This window comes from Acartia tonsa, chromosome 14 (genome assembly GCF_053477335.1).
Source record: "Acartia tonsa isolate MP-2025a chromosome 14, ASM5347733v1, whole genome shotgun sequence".
In the NCBI taxonomy this organism is placed as follows: domain Eukaryota; kingdom Metazoa; phylum Arthropoda; class Copepoda; order Calanoida; family Acartiidae; genus Acartia; species Acartia tonsa.
In genome coordinates this window covers 24,984,710-25,000,056 of record NC_137273.1, presented here as the reverse complement: position 1 = coordinate 25,000,056, position 15,347 = coordinate 24,984,710, and the positions used below count along the sequence as shown (strand labels likewise).

The following is a 15,347-nucleotide window of genomic DNA, read 5'->3' as shown; positions in this document are numbered from 1 at the left end:
TCAGTTGTTAATAAAAGCTCCTTATAAAAGAATTTAAGGGGAGGGGGCAACCACCCCCTATGTAAATTTTACCTAGGTTTCACTTTGCACAACATTCTACTACCCCTTTCACCTTTTCAAAGTAATCATATTACTAAGCAAAGATTCAATTTGGGAACAAGGTAGCCATAAAGTTTAGAGTTGGGGTTGATCTCTTCATAAAGGAGAGGATAATGTCAATGATTCTGTAAAGTCGCAACTAGGGTATTACTATTAGATAAAGTGACACCCAACATGTAGCATATTCTTTGTTACTTTAAAATGTGCATGGTAGTGAATTGTTTTGATGAACTAAAGCATTTTCCATGTTAATACTAAATTGATAACATAAGCCTGACATTGCAGCTATAGCCCAATGTTTAGCGTCTTTAGTATGACGAAATGTAAAACAGTCTAGAATCTCAATACCTCCTCTAAAGGACACGTTACCATTTACTCTAATGCTGCGGGTTCAGATCCCTAACTGTTTGATATTAATACCAGGTGGCGATAACAACAAGATAAGATATTTAGGTGTCCACACATTATTGCATATTAGCAGAAAATTAATAGCACAGCATTAATAACAAATTAAAAATTACACTTTTTGTAAAATAAAATCATTGTTGGAAAGCTTTGAACACAGCAACTTAGTACCAACCTACCAAAATTGAATAAAAAGTACCCAACGTGTTTATAGAACTTTGGGAACTAGTATAATTTACAGTTTCATTTCGCCTACCTCCCATGATGTTACTGTTATATATTGTCAATTGCCAAATGAAACAATTAACCCTCTCATTTTGTCTCAACAAGGGCAATTATGTCCATAAATAGTAGAGCAACAAAAAGACAAATAATATAATAAATGCGCAATGACATAAAAAATACACAAAAGGCTAGAATTATAATTGTTAGAATATCTTCATGTCGATAATAACCATGTCTTTTTTTGTAATTGACCTATATAAATATCAATATTTTTAATTGATCACTTTTATTTAATGCAGTACATACGATGAAAATTAAGTATCAACAGAATGCCACTTGTTTTGACAAAGAAAAGAAAGGCCGTAATAGGAAGAAAAATTAAAGACCAAGAATATTGACATGTAGATTTGCTTCGCTTTTAAATTGCCTAAAAATTATTTTAAATTATATTTAAAATCAGTATTATTAAGAATTTCAGTCCCAATCATAGCAAAAATAATTTGCTTGCCTGTTATTAAGATTAAGACAAGAAATATAATAAAAGTAACTATTACATGCTTTGAAGAACCTTTTCTATAATTAGGAGAGGTCCGTACGTCATTACGTCCGTCTACAAGTAACGGTTATCTCTTATCGTTTATTTAGGTTTGTTTTCAGAATTGACCAATAATCAACTAAATAGATGTCTCATCCTATTATAGCAATCCTTCTGTAAAATTATAAAGCAGCTAAACGGATTAAAATTTGCGGCTCAGCAGCGGCTTATGTACAGTTGTAGAGCCTTAGTGGTATGTATACATTCTTTATAAATGTCACCTTGTCTAGTTCATGGAACGGGTGCATTATTCTGAAGAACAGTCAAACAGTAACAAAATATGCATGGGTAATGGATATTCATAAAATACGTGGATATTGTGACAAGGGAATTTTTGTCGTCAATTTAGGTTGCTAATATGGTTGATATTGGTCAATATGTTTCTCCATAGTTTTGGGAGAAGATGGGGTAAAGTCATAGGAGGGATTAAGGGGTTTAATTATATTAGCCAGCTGGGAGAAAAATTTTATCTGGGTAATCGAAAATCTCTCAAAATATCCACACATTTTATATCCATTGCAGGAATATTTAAAGATAGACGAAAAATTTATGTAGATTCTTAATAATAGTAAACAAAATACCACATCTTTAGACTTCAAAACAATTATTGGTGGAAAAGGTTGGACACTGCAACCGCTAAATTTTTTTATCTGAAACTATTAATTTTAGTTTGAAAAATTGTCCCTGTCTAAGCAAGAGTTCATTTAAAATTTATGTGCTTTTATTTCAAATATATAAAAACGTTTTTGAATAAAAACAAAATAAAATTTAACTTACACAACAGTGTAACCTTTATTCCATAAAATAAAATAAAAATTATTTTTTAAATAAATTGTAAATAAGGGGGTGGAGGTTTTTTCCTTTCTTTTAATCTTAAGGACCTCCATTAGTACATATGCGGTACCCTAACTCTGCAAGGGTTAACAAACATCCTGGCCTATCCTAATCTAAAAACAAACAAAACAACTACCCCACTTCCTTATTTTCAATGTTTTCAAAAAGATGGGGGGGGGGGGGGGGTCTGTGGCTTGACTATGCACTGCACTTTAAGGAAAACTGTCATCTTTTTGGTATAATTCAAATTATTTCTGTTTGCGAATATTAAATACTTTATTAATATGTCTATATGCGGACGTGATTGCACACTATTCAAAGTATTATTATACAACCATAAATAAATATAGAGACATTTTTGTAAGAAATTAAACCATATTATAAGTTTATTTTAGAGTTATGTAATCCCTATATAAAAAATGTAAGCTACTGGTTTCAAATGATGTGTAAAAAAAACTTATAAAGTAAGTAATATGAACCTGAAAAATAAAAAGTTTTCATTCCTTAATTCAATAATTTGAAAAAAAATTTTATATACATCAAACTTTATAAAAAGCATAACTTGATTCAAATTGATTAAAATATATAAAAATCCTATTCTAAAAGGGAGTGTGAACGTAAATATTTCTCATCTGATTATCAAATCTTAACATTTTCTAAGCACATTTCACTACACTGATCAACCAAAAACGTCCTATTAACAAAAATATCCAGAAATAAAGCCTTGATTTTATGGTATTTTGGAAGGGAAAAAGGAAAAAACAGGGAAAATCTGAACGTTTTTGTTTCTTATAATGTTTGTAGGAATATTTAACTTGTCATATATAGTTGAAACAATTTACTTACTGTTAAGGATTTATTTTATGATATAAAATTGCCAATTAGATTTTTTATAACGTAGTAATTAGGTAATAAAGACCTATTTTAAATTCGTATTATTGACAAAAAAATACCTCACTGTCTACAAAGGGTTGAATCTACAAAGGTTATTTAAAATAAGAATATCCCTTTTTATTGTGTTGGACAATAAATAACCCACTTTCGAGAATTAGTTTACACTTTTATCAGACTGTTTATAAAGAAATATTGCGTCTTTATTATTTACAAATTTGTAATTAAAGGTGGGCGAGAGATGGGCCATCTAAAGTTAATTGGATACTAATAAAATAACCTGTTTCTAGCTTTGTTATTGTATTTGGTTTTCAATAAAAAATATTGCTTATTTTATCAATTTCTAAGTAACTATACATTGGTTTAAAGCAAGGATTATGTTAAAAGTCAGCTTAACTATGTGAAAAAGTTTAATTTTAGCTATAATGGGAGAAAAAAGCAATTTTATGCACATTTTATATAATACGGAAAATTTCTTCCTTTCCCTTTACCTTATAAAAATCGTCGGAAAAAGCCATTTTTTAAGCAAACAAAAGCGCGTTTTGCTCTATCTGTGAGATATTATGAATGAGATAATGTTAAGATATGATATTAAGATGAGAAAAATTTACGTTCACAGTCCCTTTAATAGTCTTCTGTTCCTAGATTTTTCAGTAAAGAAGTAAATTAAAAATTGCAGTTATATATTTTTGAAAAGAAACATAAACCTAATAACCCCTAATTAAACCAATGTCTGTCGATAGTTCTAAAGTCAATATTTAACTTAATATCACATTAACTGAAATGAAGCTTTTTACAGGCTCCATAAAAAATGACGTCATACTGGCCTACAATTGGTCAATTAAAATTCATACTAGCTTGGCATTGATAATTTAGTCTCTAAATTGGCCTATCATTAGTCATTTGTATTGTATGACGTCATTTTTTGTAGGCTCTATAAAGAGCTTCAACTGAAATCTTAGATATTTTGATGAAAGAAGGATTGTTGTACAGTTGCATTGACGGTGACAAATGCCCAGTAGTCCAACTTCCAAGGATGTTGCAAGTTAAAAAAAAGTAAATGGAAAATGCTGCTGCTTTTAAAAGTTGAATTGATGTATTGTTTTCAAAATATTTTTGTTTAAATTTTCTTAAATCCACCGTTTTTAATATTTTTTGTAAAACTCGTAAAAATTCATATATGTATTATACAAAATCAAACTTTGAATGACCATAGACTGCGAAGTTTTCCATAGAATGGAGTAGCTGGTAAGTTACTATAAACCTCGGCGTGACCTTAGAACGCGCCTTAAATGTCTACTTATTGATTTAGATGAGAACTAAGATTTTTCATTTTATCTTCAAACTGTTATTTGTAATTACGTAGATGAGAAAAAAATTGTTTATAAGTGGCACAGCAATAATCCCAATACTAAAGTTGCAGGATGTTTCTGTGCGAGTTTGTAGCAAAGGATCTTGCTAACCGCTGAACTGATATAGTTCACCTTTACAGTGAAGCTTCTTATTGGTGAGTTTACCTTCACCCTCCCAACATAATTCGCCTCATGAGAAAATAGCACTCCCCTCCCCCCAACATTTTTTTCTTTAGAAAACCTAAATTGATAATGGAGGGTCAACTTAGGTGCCCTAAGAGGCCTCTATTAGCGTATCCACTATGAAGATGAAAAAATAGTCAACTATCGTGAATTAATGTGTTATAGAAAATCTTTATGCAAAATCAGCAAATGTAAAAACCAACTCAGTCTTTTCTCAATTCATATTCATGAAAGGGAACGAATGTTCCATATTTTGCTTAAGCTGCGCTCCTAAGAATAATAACAACTATAAATTATCTACCATTTTTGCTTATATAGCAGCCTCGCTCATTTAATTAATTTCTTGAAATTAATGGTCACAAATCTACGTTGGTAATTATAGTAATAAATAATAATATCTTCTTCTGTTGTAGAACAGCTACTCTTTAAAACAAGATTCTGTTTCATTTAAAGTTTACCTTTAAATTCTAAATACTTAATTATAATTTACTAGCGGCTACGCCCCCCCCCCCAGAGGCCTTTAGGGGCACTTGAGGTGTTGAGGGGTTTGAATTTAATCTCACCCCCCCCCCTTTTTTTATTGGATTTCAAAAAGAAATCCCCCCCCCCTTAAAAAATATTTTTAAATCTTCCCAGGATCCATGAAGAGTTACATTTAAAGAATAACCATATAGGTTCGGCGGTTAGCGAGATCAATCGGTAGAGAGAGACAGCTAGATATCTTATTACTTTATAATAAGGATTGACTAAATGCTTTTATTTAACTGACATTATATTAAATCGTGGTAATTCGGATCAAAATGATCCATATGATTCAGATTCCAAGAAGTCATTATGGCAAGCTTGCCTGTAAAGCTGGTCCCCGAAAAGAATAATTAAATGAAATCCTTATAACAAAGTAACAGGATGCCTCTTTGTCTGTGTGTCTGTTTATCTGTACCAAAGGATCTCGCTAACCGCTGAACCGATCAGGTTCACCTTAACAGGTTAGCTTCTCATAGGTCCCGGGAAGGTTTAAAAGGTTTAAAACTATTTTTAGGGAGGGTACAACCACCCTCCCAAGAGAAATCGCCCCTAGAAAAATTTCCCCCTCTCAAAAATAATGAGTTTTGTAACGACTAAAACCAAAATTGGGTGAGGGGAGTTACCTCAAGTTCCCCTAGATGCCTCTAGGGGGCGTAGCCGCTAGTGGTGAAATAAAATAGCAAACTAAAATTGAATTATGCAGACATGCTTGCATACACTGCTCTATCAATATCAGCATATATGAACCCTATGGTTTCTCGGTACATAAACATCTCATAAAACTGCCACAAATTATTTTCTGTTACCTTTAGGCAAGTCCAAAAAATGAAAACACTCATAAGATAACCTTTAAATTCATAAATTGTGACTGACACGCAGACAAACAAACTTTTTGTGATTCTATGGACCATACAAATGACTATAGAGCAGAAATGAAGCTACTCCATAAGAATTGTATGTCATTTAGTCTGTTGGTTTTACAATAATTGGAGGACTAATGATTTCAGCTTCGCTACTATTGGACGTAAGTCTTTATTTTATAATTATCTATCCTATTCTACTAAAATATCAAATATATAATGCATAAAAGCTAAAATTTATTTCACATTTATTTGTATCATATTACAATTTAATTATTATTTTCATCTTAGAAATTATTTCTTGAAAAAAAAATGAACAGGTCCCGGATATTTTAACTGAGCCAGAATTTTTTTCACAGATTTTTATTTATGCTGTAATTTTTTTGCTGTAAAATTATTATGATTTTGACATTGATGGAATTGATCTTATTATGACGATATTAATCCCTTTTTTCTCTCTTTACCTCTTCAACATTTATTAAATCTTTTTTACAGAAAAAATATTTTAATTTTTAAAATATGACGTTCCCAAATGCCCCAAAACAAGATTTTTGTACAAAATCATGTTTGATGGAATTTTATGATTTAAATAAAACCTTATCTATTTTAATTTTTTTATTTTTAGACATTTGGAAACACCATTTCACCATTTAAATGTTGTCAATGCTGATTTTTATTTTTATTTTCTTAAGATTTAGATATACAATAAAATATATTAGAACTCTAAAAAATTACAATTTCTTTACTGAAATGCCCGATCATTCAATGTCTAGCTTATCATTACACAAATTTTTAACCTTTAAGGTTAAAAATTTTAAAAGTTACATTTGCATATTGTTTCATACATATTCATAAAAAGAAAAAGTTACTTTCTTTTAATAATGAAAAAATAAATAAACATATTTTACTTAAATGATAATAACTGTAGCTAAAAACATCGAAAGCAACATTATTTTATTATTAAACAAAGCTTTGAGATTCATACATACTTTTGTGACTTTAATTTTGCTTTTTTATTTGATAAAATATAAAAAAAGAATTATGCTGATTTTGAAAATTTGATAAAATTTTAAGAAAAAACATTTTAAACTTACACACATTGCTTTAGTTAGTTTTTATTTCATATAATAAATAATTAAATATAATTTATCATTAATAGAATATAGATTTAACATTTTATATATCAATTATAAATATAATTGTATTTATCGATGATATGGATTTATAATGTTAACTAAAGTTGCATGTATAATTTTGTTAAATTATTGAAAACTAATTTGATTAGCTCATTAAATTTATTCAAGTTTTTTCTTTTACTTTTTTTTTGCAGGCCTGGGCAGTTTTGTGTCCATAGAATGTTAAAAAAATTCATATTAATGAGCTCTAAAATATAGGTATTAAATCTTGCAAAAAAAAACTAAAACGCAATCGTTTTAATATTTATTGCAAAAATACACATGCAGCTTTAATGAACACAGAATAATTATTAGTTGAAAATATCCAAATTTGATTATGACATTATTCTTTCTCTCTCCTCTCTCTTATATGAGACAAATGCTTTGTTGTGGTCAGTTTTACAAAATTTGACTTAACCAAGGTTAGCCAAGATCCACTCATTGTAGGCCTCCTCTGGGGTCCTGAAAAAAATTCAAAATAAATAATTTTGCAAATTTTAACATTTTCGTGTTAAATATTTTAATATTTTTCATAAACAGTATGACCATCAAAGGTTCTTTTTTTATTTCTTCTCGTAAATTTAGAAGCTCTTTAGTGTGCCTTTAAAAATGACGACATACAATGCAAATAGCCAATGATAGGCCAATGCACAGACTAAATCCCCAATGGCAGGTCAGTATACATTTTAATTTACCAATAATAGGCAAGTATGACGTCATTTTTTATAGGCGCTTCAAAAACCTTCAAATTTAAGTAAAAAGATATTGATTTTTTTAGTTTGAATCTCTGGAAGATATTTAAGGGTCATGCTGTAAATACATTTAGAAAATAAAATAGTTGATTCATTTTATGAGGAAGGACAAGTAATTTTACTGAAGATGAATTGCCAAATTGAACAGACAAAGATTTAAGTGCAGAAACGGTGGTTAATTATTATAGAAAATAAAAGAATATCATGAAAAGCAAAGAAGACCAGAGACTTTAAGATATTTTCTTCTTTGATCATTTTTATATGAATAAGTTTGTCATTTGTTCAGGGGTCATGCTTTTGACTTAAAAAGATTCACAAGTATTCGTATTTAAAGTTTAAAAGAAGAAAGAAACCATATTTGAAGTTAAAATAAACAATAAAAGACGAAAAGAAGTTGCGAAAGGTAGATTATCATTTATAGCCATTAATATAAAAAAGTTAATGTGTAAGTGAGTAAGTGCAATAAAAACTTAAAGAGTTACTACGCATCTAAAATGTGCAAAATATGCTAAAATTAGTTGAAAATTTATCAAAATCTGCCAAAACTTTTTTTTTTATAAACAGCTTAATGCATTTTTCATATTTTACGAAAATATTTGTTAAAGTTCTTATAGATTATACTAAACAATTTTAATATTTCTTAAAGAAAAATATAAAAAAATGTCGACTCATAAAGAATTTGTTTAGGGACAATAGAATTCTACTTATAAAATCACAAAACCTCTCATTATTACACAAATTATTTATTGACTTTTATTCGTGTATATTTTTTCTGTTAAATTTAATTATCGTTTGAAGAAAAAAGAGGGACAATCACAATGATATATAATATATATATAAAGAGGGTGTGATGCTATTCTAAATTATGTGCTTTTTTATAATTTTCTAATAATGTTTTGGTAATCATAAAATCTGATTGAAATCATGCCTTTGTAAATCAAAATCATAGTTGATCTTAAATATTTTTTTTTTAATTTGCCTAAATATTTGGGAAAGAAATCATGCATTAAAGTTAATATAGACAAAACAATTGGGGTCAGATTAGAATTAATAATATAAATGAACTTTATTAAGTTATAAACAAATTGTTCCTTGTTACTTCAGAATGACTACAGTGTGAGAGAGTGCTGAACTATTCTAGAACTATTATCTAGCCTTATTAACATCCATGATCATAATCTATTTACACTATGTAAAGTAGGTAATCCTCCTTTCAAATAATTCCCCTTTGTTTTTAAATTTTGGATGATACATTCCACAATTAAGTTGAGACAAATATTACAAAATCTAATTTTACTCCAAAAGCCAGGGATCTTAAGTGATAGGACAATGGACGATAAATTGATATACATCCCACATGATAATGAACAAGATTGCCTCATTTGTTGATTTTAATTATAGGTTAAAACATTTAGACAACAATCAAATTCAGTTTCCAAGATAAAGTGGTTATACAAATTTGGGTCACAGTGGAATTAACAGCCCATTATCCCCTCCCACCTTGATAAAAACTGATCATCTGTCTGAACCAATAAACTTTTTCAGTGCTGGTGACAAGTGAGATTTTATCAATTAATGATACATCAAAAGTACTCTTATTTATAGGTTTTGATTTAATTTTAAAGTATATATATTTCATATTTTATTTTCTAGTTTTTTTTGTGATATTTTTTGTACTTACAATTGATATCTTATTTTTCTAAAATAAACAAATATTAAAATGGTAACAGTGAGATAGTTTCAAAAAGTAGATGCATAGGGTTTTAATAGATATATTAAATTGTGGCTAACCTCACCTAAAGAAGAACCCAGCTCATTTTGTAACACATTTAGTGCAATCCAAAAAAAATACAGATTACAAAGGTGTTAAGTGTAATCCACTTTTTCTTTTGATGTAAAACTTTTGTTTGAAGAGAAAATTAATTTTTGCCATATTTTGCTATGTTTAGTTTATTTTTATTTTCATTTAAAAATAGTGTAGGAAAAATATATTTACATTTTTAAGATTAAAGATTTTATACAGAAAAGATACTATGTTTACATGTGTTTCATCTTTTTAAATTACCATATAAACAGCTTTTGTAGATCAGAGGTATAAAATACAACTTTTGTGCTCTGAATTTTTACAAACATGCTTATTTCAATATATCATAGTCTTGTATGCGGGGGTAAGGTTTATTTTACAAAGACAATAGCAATGCAATGGAGGGTGAATTAAAAAAATAATAAGAATTACCACCAAACTCAACTCTCTGACCTGCCATTTATCAAATACATAGTTGTTTGAAAGCTAAAATTATTTTAATATTTGGTTTAAGCATATTTTAACTACAAATTTTGAAAATATTCTACAAAAACTCTACAAAGCATAAAATATTTGAGTATTGGTTTCAAATACTATAATGAGATAAAACATTTATGATAATGCTCTTTAAGAAAAATTTAACCAAAAATATTTGCAGTTATGAAAATTTTGCAAATATAAAAACTATGGTAACAAACATAAGCAATGGCAAACAAATCATGGAAAAACTAATGCATCAAAATATTTTTTCAAGGAAAATAAGATTATCGTATTTCTATGTACTAGTTTAAATTTGTTGTATGAGTTTAATAAAATGTAATCCAAATTAGAATTCAAAAAATTAAAAATTCAAAAATTTTTTTATGTCCTTTTTCTAGCAATTTATAAAACGTCCAAAAGTTGTTTTGTTGTCAAACTTTAAGGTAAATGTGAATAATAAGCAATGTAAAAGCTTTGTCAATCCAATCAATACATGTAATAAATACAATTTGTTAACAATGCTTAAAATTAGACAATTAGACTAAAAGCAATCATATTGACCTAATATTGCAACTTTATATTTCTCTAGATTGTCTTTTTTGAAGCAATTTTTTAATTTAAAAGTAAAGGAACAGGATTTCTGTAAAACAAGTATTACAACATTGAATACAATATTCAAAAATTGGATGGCTTTCAAGTTTTTAAATTTTATTTTGCAGATTTCCTGTCCTTTTAATAAAACATATACATGCAGAATATAAAAATTTACCTGATATCTCTTTTATGACCAAGTAATTCCTCCCTCGGGCTGCGGGCAGACCTCTGCCGCATAGTTCCTCTCTTCATCTGCGCATGACCGGCATGACCGCGTCCCGCATACCGCCGGGATGTCACATAACCAGCTCCGCGGTCCAAAAATTCGGGTGTCATCAGGTAATAATAGCCGTCGCTGCTGCCGGAAGAAGGAGCGGGCAATGACCGGTGTCCGGCCATCAGTGTGTCTTCAATGGACATGGGTTCGAGCTCCTGTGCTACTGGGAGGTTATCTTCCCCAGAATCCTCGGATGTCATCTCCTAAATAAATTATACCTGTCAACTCCCTGTGAAACTTTTGTATGGTTATCATATCGACGTAGTCAACATAGACCAACAAAATTCCGTGTTCCTTCTTGTCCAACATAAAGTTTTTAATCGTTAAAAAGTTTTAAATGTTAAAAAACTGTGTTTAAAATTTTGTCAATTCAAATAATTAATGTAATACTTTTTTACTTTTTTACATGTATTTGTACAAGAGTAATTGATAAAACAGAATAAATATTTAATGTTTATTGAATTAATATGTTTATGGCAAAGTTCATAACATTTAAAGTTGACCTTTTATTCATTCCTACCGGATTTTTAATAAAAAAGAATTAAGAAAGATTTCAGGATAAAATCTGGTAATGATAAAGCCAATAATAAGAAAAAATCATGATTCTTTGTTTATCAAAAAATGTAAACAAAATACGAATATTACAAAAAAAATCCAGAAAATTGACAGCTTCCTCTTTCTATATCACACAATTAATTTAATGAAATATGAAAATTTAAAGTTTTAAAGAATTAAATATATGTAGTATTTTTATTATTACTATCGTACTTGATTAAACATTTATTTTATAGCTCAATTGTTTAAAATTAGGAAAATATTTTTGGGCGAGGAACAGTGCAACTTTTAATGTCCCAATCTTAATTTGATGAAATTGGGGAATATTTGACCAACCTTGAGCAAGTATCTAAACATTTTAGGGTCCATATGTTCCAACTGTTGTCTTTGACTCTCCAAATCTTCTAAACAAAATAATATATACAATCAATTTTTTACTTGTTGATTGTCAAAAAAAAATTCTATAAATTGCAGTAATAAATTGATGTTAATTTACTAAGTTTTCATCTGCTAGAAAAAAAATGTCATTTATTTTGGGTAAATTTAGCTACCATATTCATTTATTCTTGTTATTGTTGATTATTTCAAATTAAATACCTTTTTACTCGTTTTATCATCCTATTTCACATATTAAGGCATAAATATGTTTTTATAAAGTGAAAAAATGCGCAATTTTTCTGTAAAAATTGGCCAAGAAAGATACCTGTATGGTCGGCATGTTGTCTGTAGAGGCCCCTGCTCTCAGACTTCTGCACCAGAAATGCAAAAACGAAAATAGCGCATAGTAGTTTGTACATCTGCAATTTTAGAATTTCTTTAAAGCCAAGGTTAAAAAAATTACAAGTATGGTGCCTGAAGAAAGTTCTGCCCCTTTAATGTTTGCGTCAGGTTATATTTTTTTCTTATTGTACAATAGCATGATAAAAAAAAAATATTGTAATTTTAAAATCAAACAAAAAAAACTTTTTTTATGTTCCTTCTATTACCTAACTTTTGTTTCAAATACCTAAACTTAATTTTGAACTTGTTTTGATTAAATTTTCGTGTAAGTTTTTCTTCTGGCTGGCCCTTTCTGAATTATAAACTTATTTTGTATCATTCAAAATACCATTATTTATGTTTTTTTCCTAATTCAATTTTAAAGTTAAAATTATTTCAATCACTTTGTAATTTTCTAAAAGTTAATTTAAGTTAAAAAAAGATATCCTAAATTTTAAGTTTTCAAAAAAGACCTACGATTTCAAGCAAGGATTCGAACCCTATAGTTTTTTTATGTCTTCAAGTTTTAAAGGTCCGCCTTTAACTCAACAATGAATAAAAACTTTCCAAAAAGGAAGATTTTCTCTATTTTTCTCTTCTCTCCTCTTCTCAATATCTCTATTTCTCCTTCTTTCCCCTTTTTCATATTTCTCTCTTTTGTCCTCTCCTACCCATCGGTATGTATATTCATGTCTTTTCGCTCTCTCCTTTTCTCTCATTTCCCTAACTGTCTTTTTTTTGCTCTTATATCAGAACCATAAAAGTTAATAAAACCCGTAAATTATGTCTCAAAAAGCCGTTGAATAAAACCTAGCCCCGCGTGATAGGTTTTAACACATATCATATTCTTACGTAGAAAAAAGGTTAGGTTACCAGGTATAGTTCATGAACAAAAATTGGGGGGAAATATTGGCTAACCTAACACGTCATAATTAATGTATTTTTGATATGAACAAAGCGTTTGATGTTTACTTTAGTCTATTTTTATTTTTAAAAGCCAATCTTTTCTTCATTTCGTATAAGCCAGCTATGCATTCTGCGTCATACCTGTCTTATGGACTTTGAACTATACATGATGATTCTTGCAACGATATGACACAATTTAGAATGCAGGACAACTCTATGACCATTACCCAGATAGGCAATTTTAAAAGTTTGATAACATTTCGTCATATTATACCCCCATCAACTTGATTTGTTTAACAAAGATTCCTTAAATATTAGAGTAAAAAACTAGAGGGAGAAAGGGTTCAATAACTGTATCTCCTCATCGCAACCGTCTTGTGCAACCTTTCTATTGGGTTATTGAAAATCAACCAATGATATCACTTATATTACACGGCAAGTAGCAGAAAATTATTTAGAAGCAGAAGAAAGAGGTCTTTGAAAAATGAAGGGAGGAAGTCGTCTGTATATACATCTATACTATACTTAAATAATTTGGCTTGCATAATTTTAACATATGTAAAAAAGTTCATTATAAGCATCATGTGCGTTAAATTTTTGTGGCATTGTTAAGAGACTATTCTGTTTCGTTGTCTTGTTAAAATCACATTGTTCGTTTATCTTACCATCTGAAATGCGGTAAATTAGGGATAAATAGACTTTCTGGCATCCATAGTTGCTTTGCTTCAAAGTCATACCTCACTGTTACAGAAACATCATCTGAACATGCCTAAATCAACAAAAAGTGCTAACCGTGAGGTTCAGACAAACGGACGAATGACCTTAAACTGTTTTTAACCTATTTTTAAAACATATATCAAAAATATACTATGACACCAGTAGAATTAAACTGCAGAGCCTAAATTTGAATTAAGTCCCCAATAAACTTTTTTGAGGGGATTTAAAAATTAATTTTACTGTTGCTGTAGTCTTTTTTGATCAGAGCAAAAGGTCTTTTTTTATTTGGGTAAAATTTGTAGCTTTTAGAGTGTTTTGCTTCATATATATAGTATTTTGGTAAAGAGTAAAATTAGGCCTTTTGATTTCATCTAAATTAATTCATTAAAAACTTAATTCTTTACAATATATCAATGAATTAACTTTATCGTGCTTGTTTTCCATCACTTATTTAAAACACAAAAAAATTGGCTGTAAAGGGTTAAATAGTGAAAGATGACAACAAATGTTTATGCAATACAACAAATTTTTTTTTGTCACATATACAAATATGATAAAATATAAGATTATTCAAACTTATTTTTTTAAATATTTTTAAAAAGCATGTATCTTTTATGTGTATAGTTTTCATTCTTTTCATTTTAATTAAATAAAAATTATTTAACTACATTGGAAATAAGTCACTTTGTGAAAACACTCTTTTTTGAATTGAAAAAACTGAAATGAAACAAGACTTTTAATTGGTTCAGACTTCAGAATAATATGTTTTATTTTAATGTTAAATTTCTTCTATATAAATTATTGTTTTAGAAAAAAATTATTTGCATCGAACAGAGTAGAGTTTTTATTATTGTATTGATATAATCTGAATCACATAAAATTGTTCTGTAAGAAACAATTTAACCCCAAACTAAAAAATGCTTTTGCTTCCATCAAAATGATCACAGCAACATATAAAATTGATTTTTAAATCCCCCACAAAAAGTTTATTGGGGACTTAATTCAAATTTGGGCTCTGCAGTCTGATTCTACTGGTGTCATAGTATATTTTTGATATATGATAAAAAAATAGGTTAAAAACAGTTTAAATATAGAAAAGCTTCGATTTTAATGATTTAGTGTGCTAGTTATATAGTCATTCCTAGTGATATGTGTACCTTTCATATAAGAGATACTTCTTAATATAAAAGTTAAATAGAAGAAGTGTCTGGTTTTGATATTATTGTTTCTTTTCAAAATCTACACAAGATTGCATACATCCATAACAGAAATACAAATAATATATAATCAATTAGAACAATAAAACTATCCGATGATCCTTTTCCTTTAAAGATAGCGCATCTTATAGGTTCAGAGAAG

General features: G+C 28.6%; 1 protein-coding gene across 6 annotated transcripts in view; it reads right to left on the bottom strand.

The window, feature by feature from the left end:
• Positions 1 to 6,193: 6,193 nt before the first annotated feature.
• Positions 6,194 to 15,347, bottom strand: part of LOC145306215 (uncharacterized) — a 191,770-nt gene continuing 182,616 nt past the window's right edge. Inside the window, exons 2-6 of one of the 6 annotated variants that reach the window (XM_080148241.1) lie at positions 12,310 to 12,405; positions 11,943 to 12,010; positions 10,950 to 11,254; positions 10,133 to 10,186; positions 6,194 to 7,606 (exon numbers count right to left, since the gene is read on the bottom strand). In XM_080148241.1, the coding sequence (XP_080004367.1) occupies positions 10,141 to 10,186; positions 10,950 to 11,254; positions 11,943 to 12,010; positions 12,310 to 12,403 (513 nt within the window). In that variant the 5' untranslated portion in view covers positions 12,404 to 12,405 and the 3' untranslated portion in view covers positions 6,194 to 7,606; positions 10,133 to 10,140. Of the gene's footprint in view, positions 7,607 to 9,577; positions 9,596 to 10,132; positions 10,187 to 10,949; positions 11,255 to 11,942; positions 12,011 to 12,309; positions 12,406 to 15,347 lie in introns of all 6 variants that reach the window. The other 5 variants (XM_080148237.1, XM_080148239.1, XM_080148238.1 and 2 more) reach the window with 5 other exon arrangements.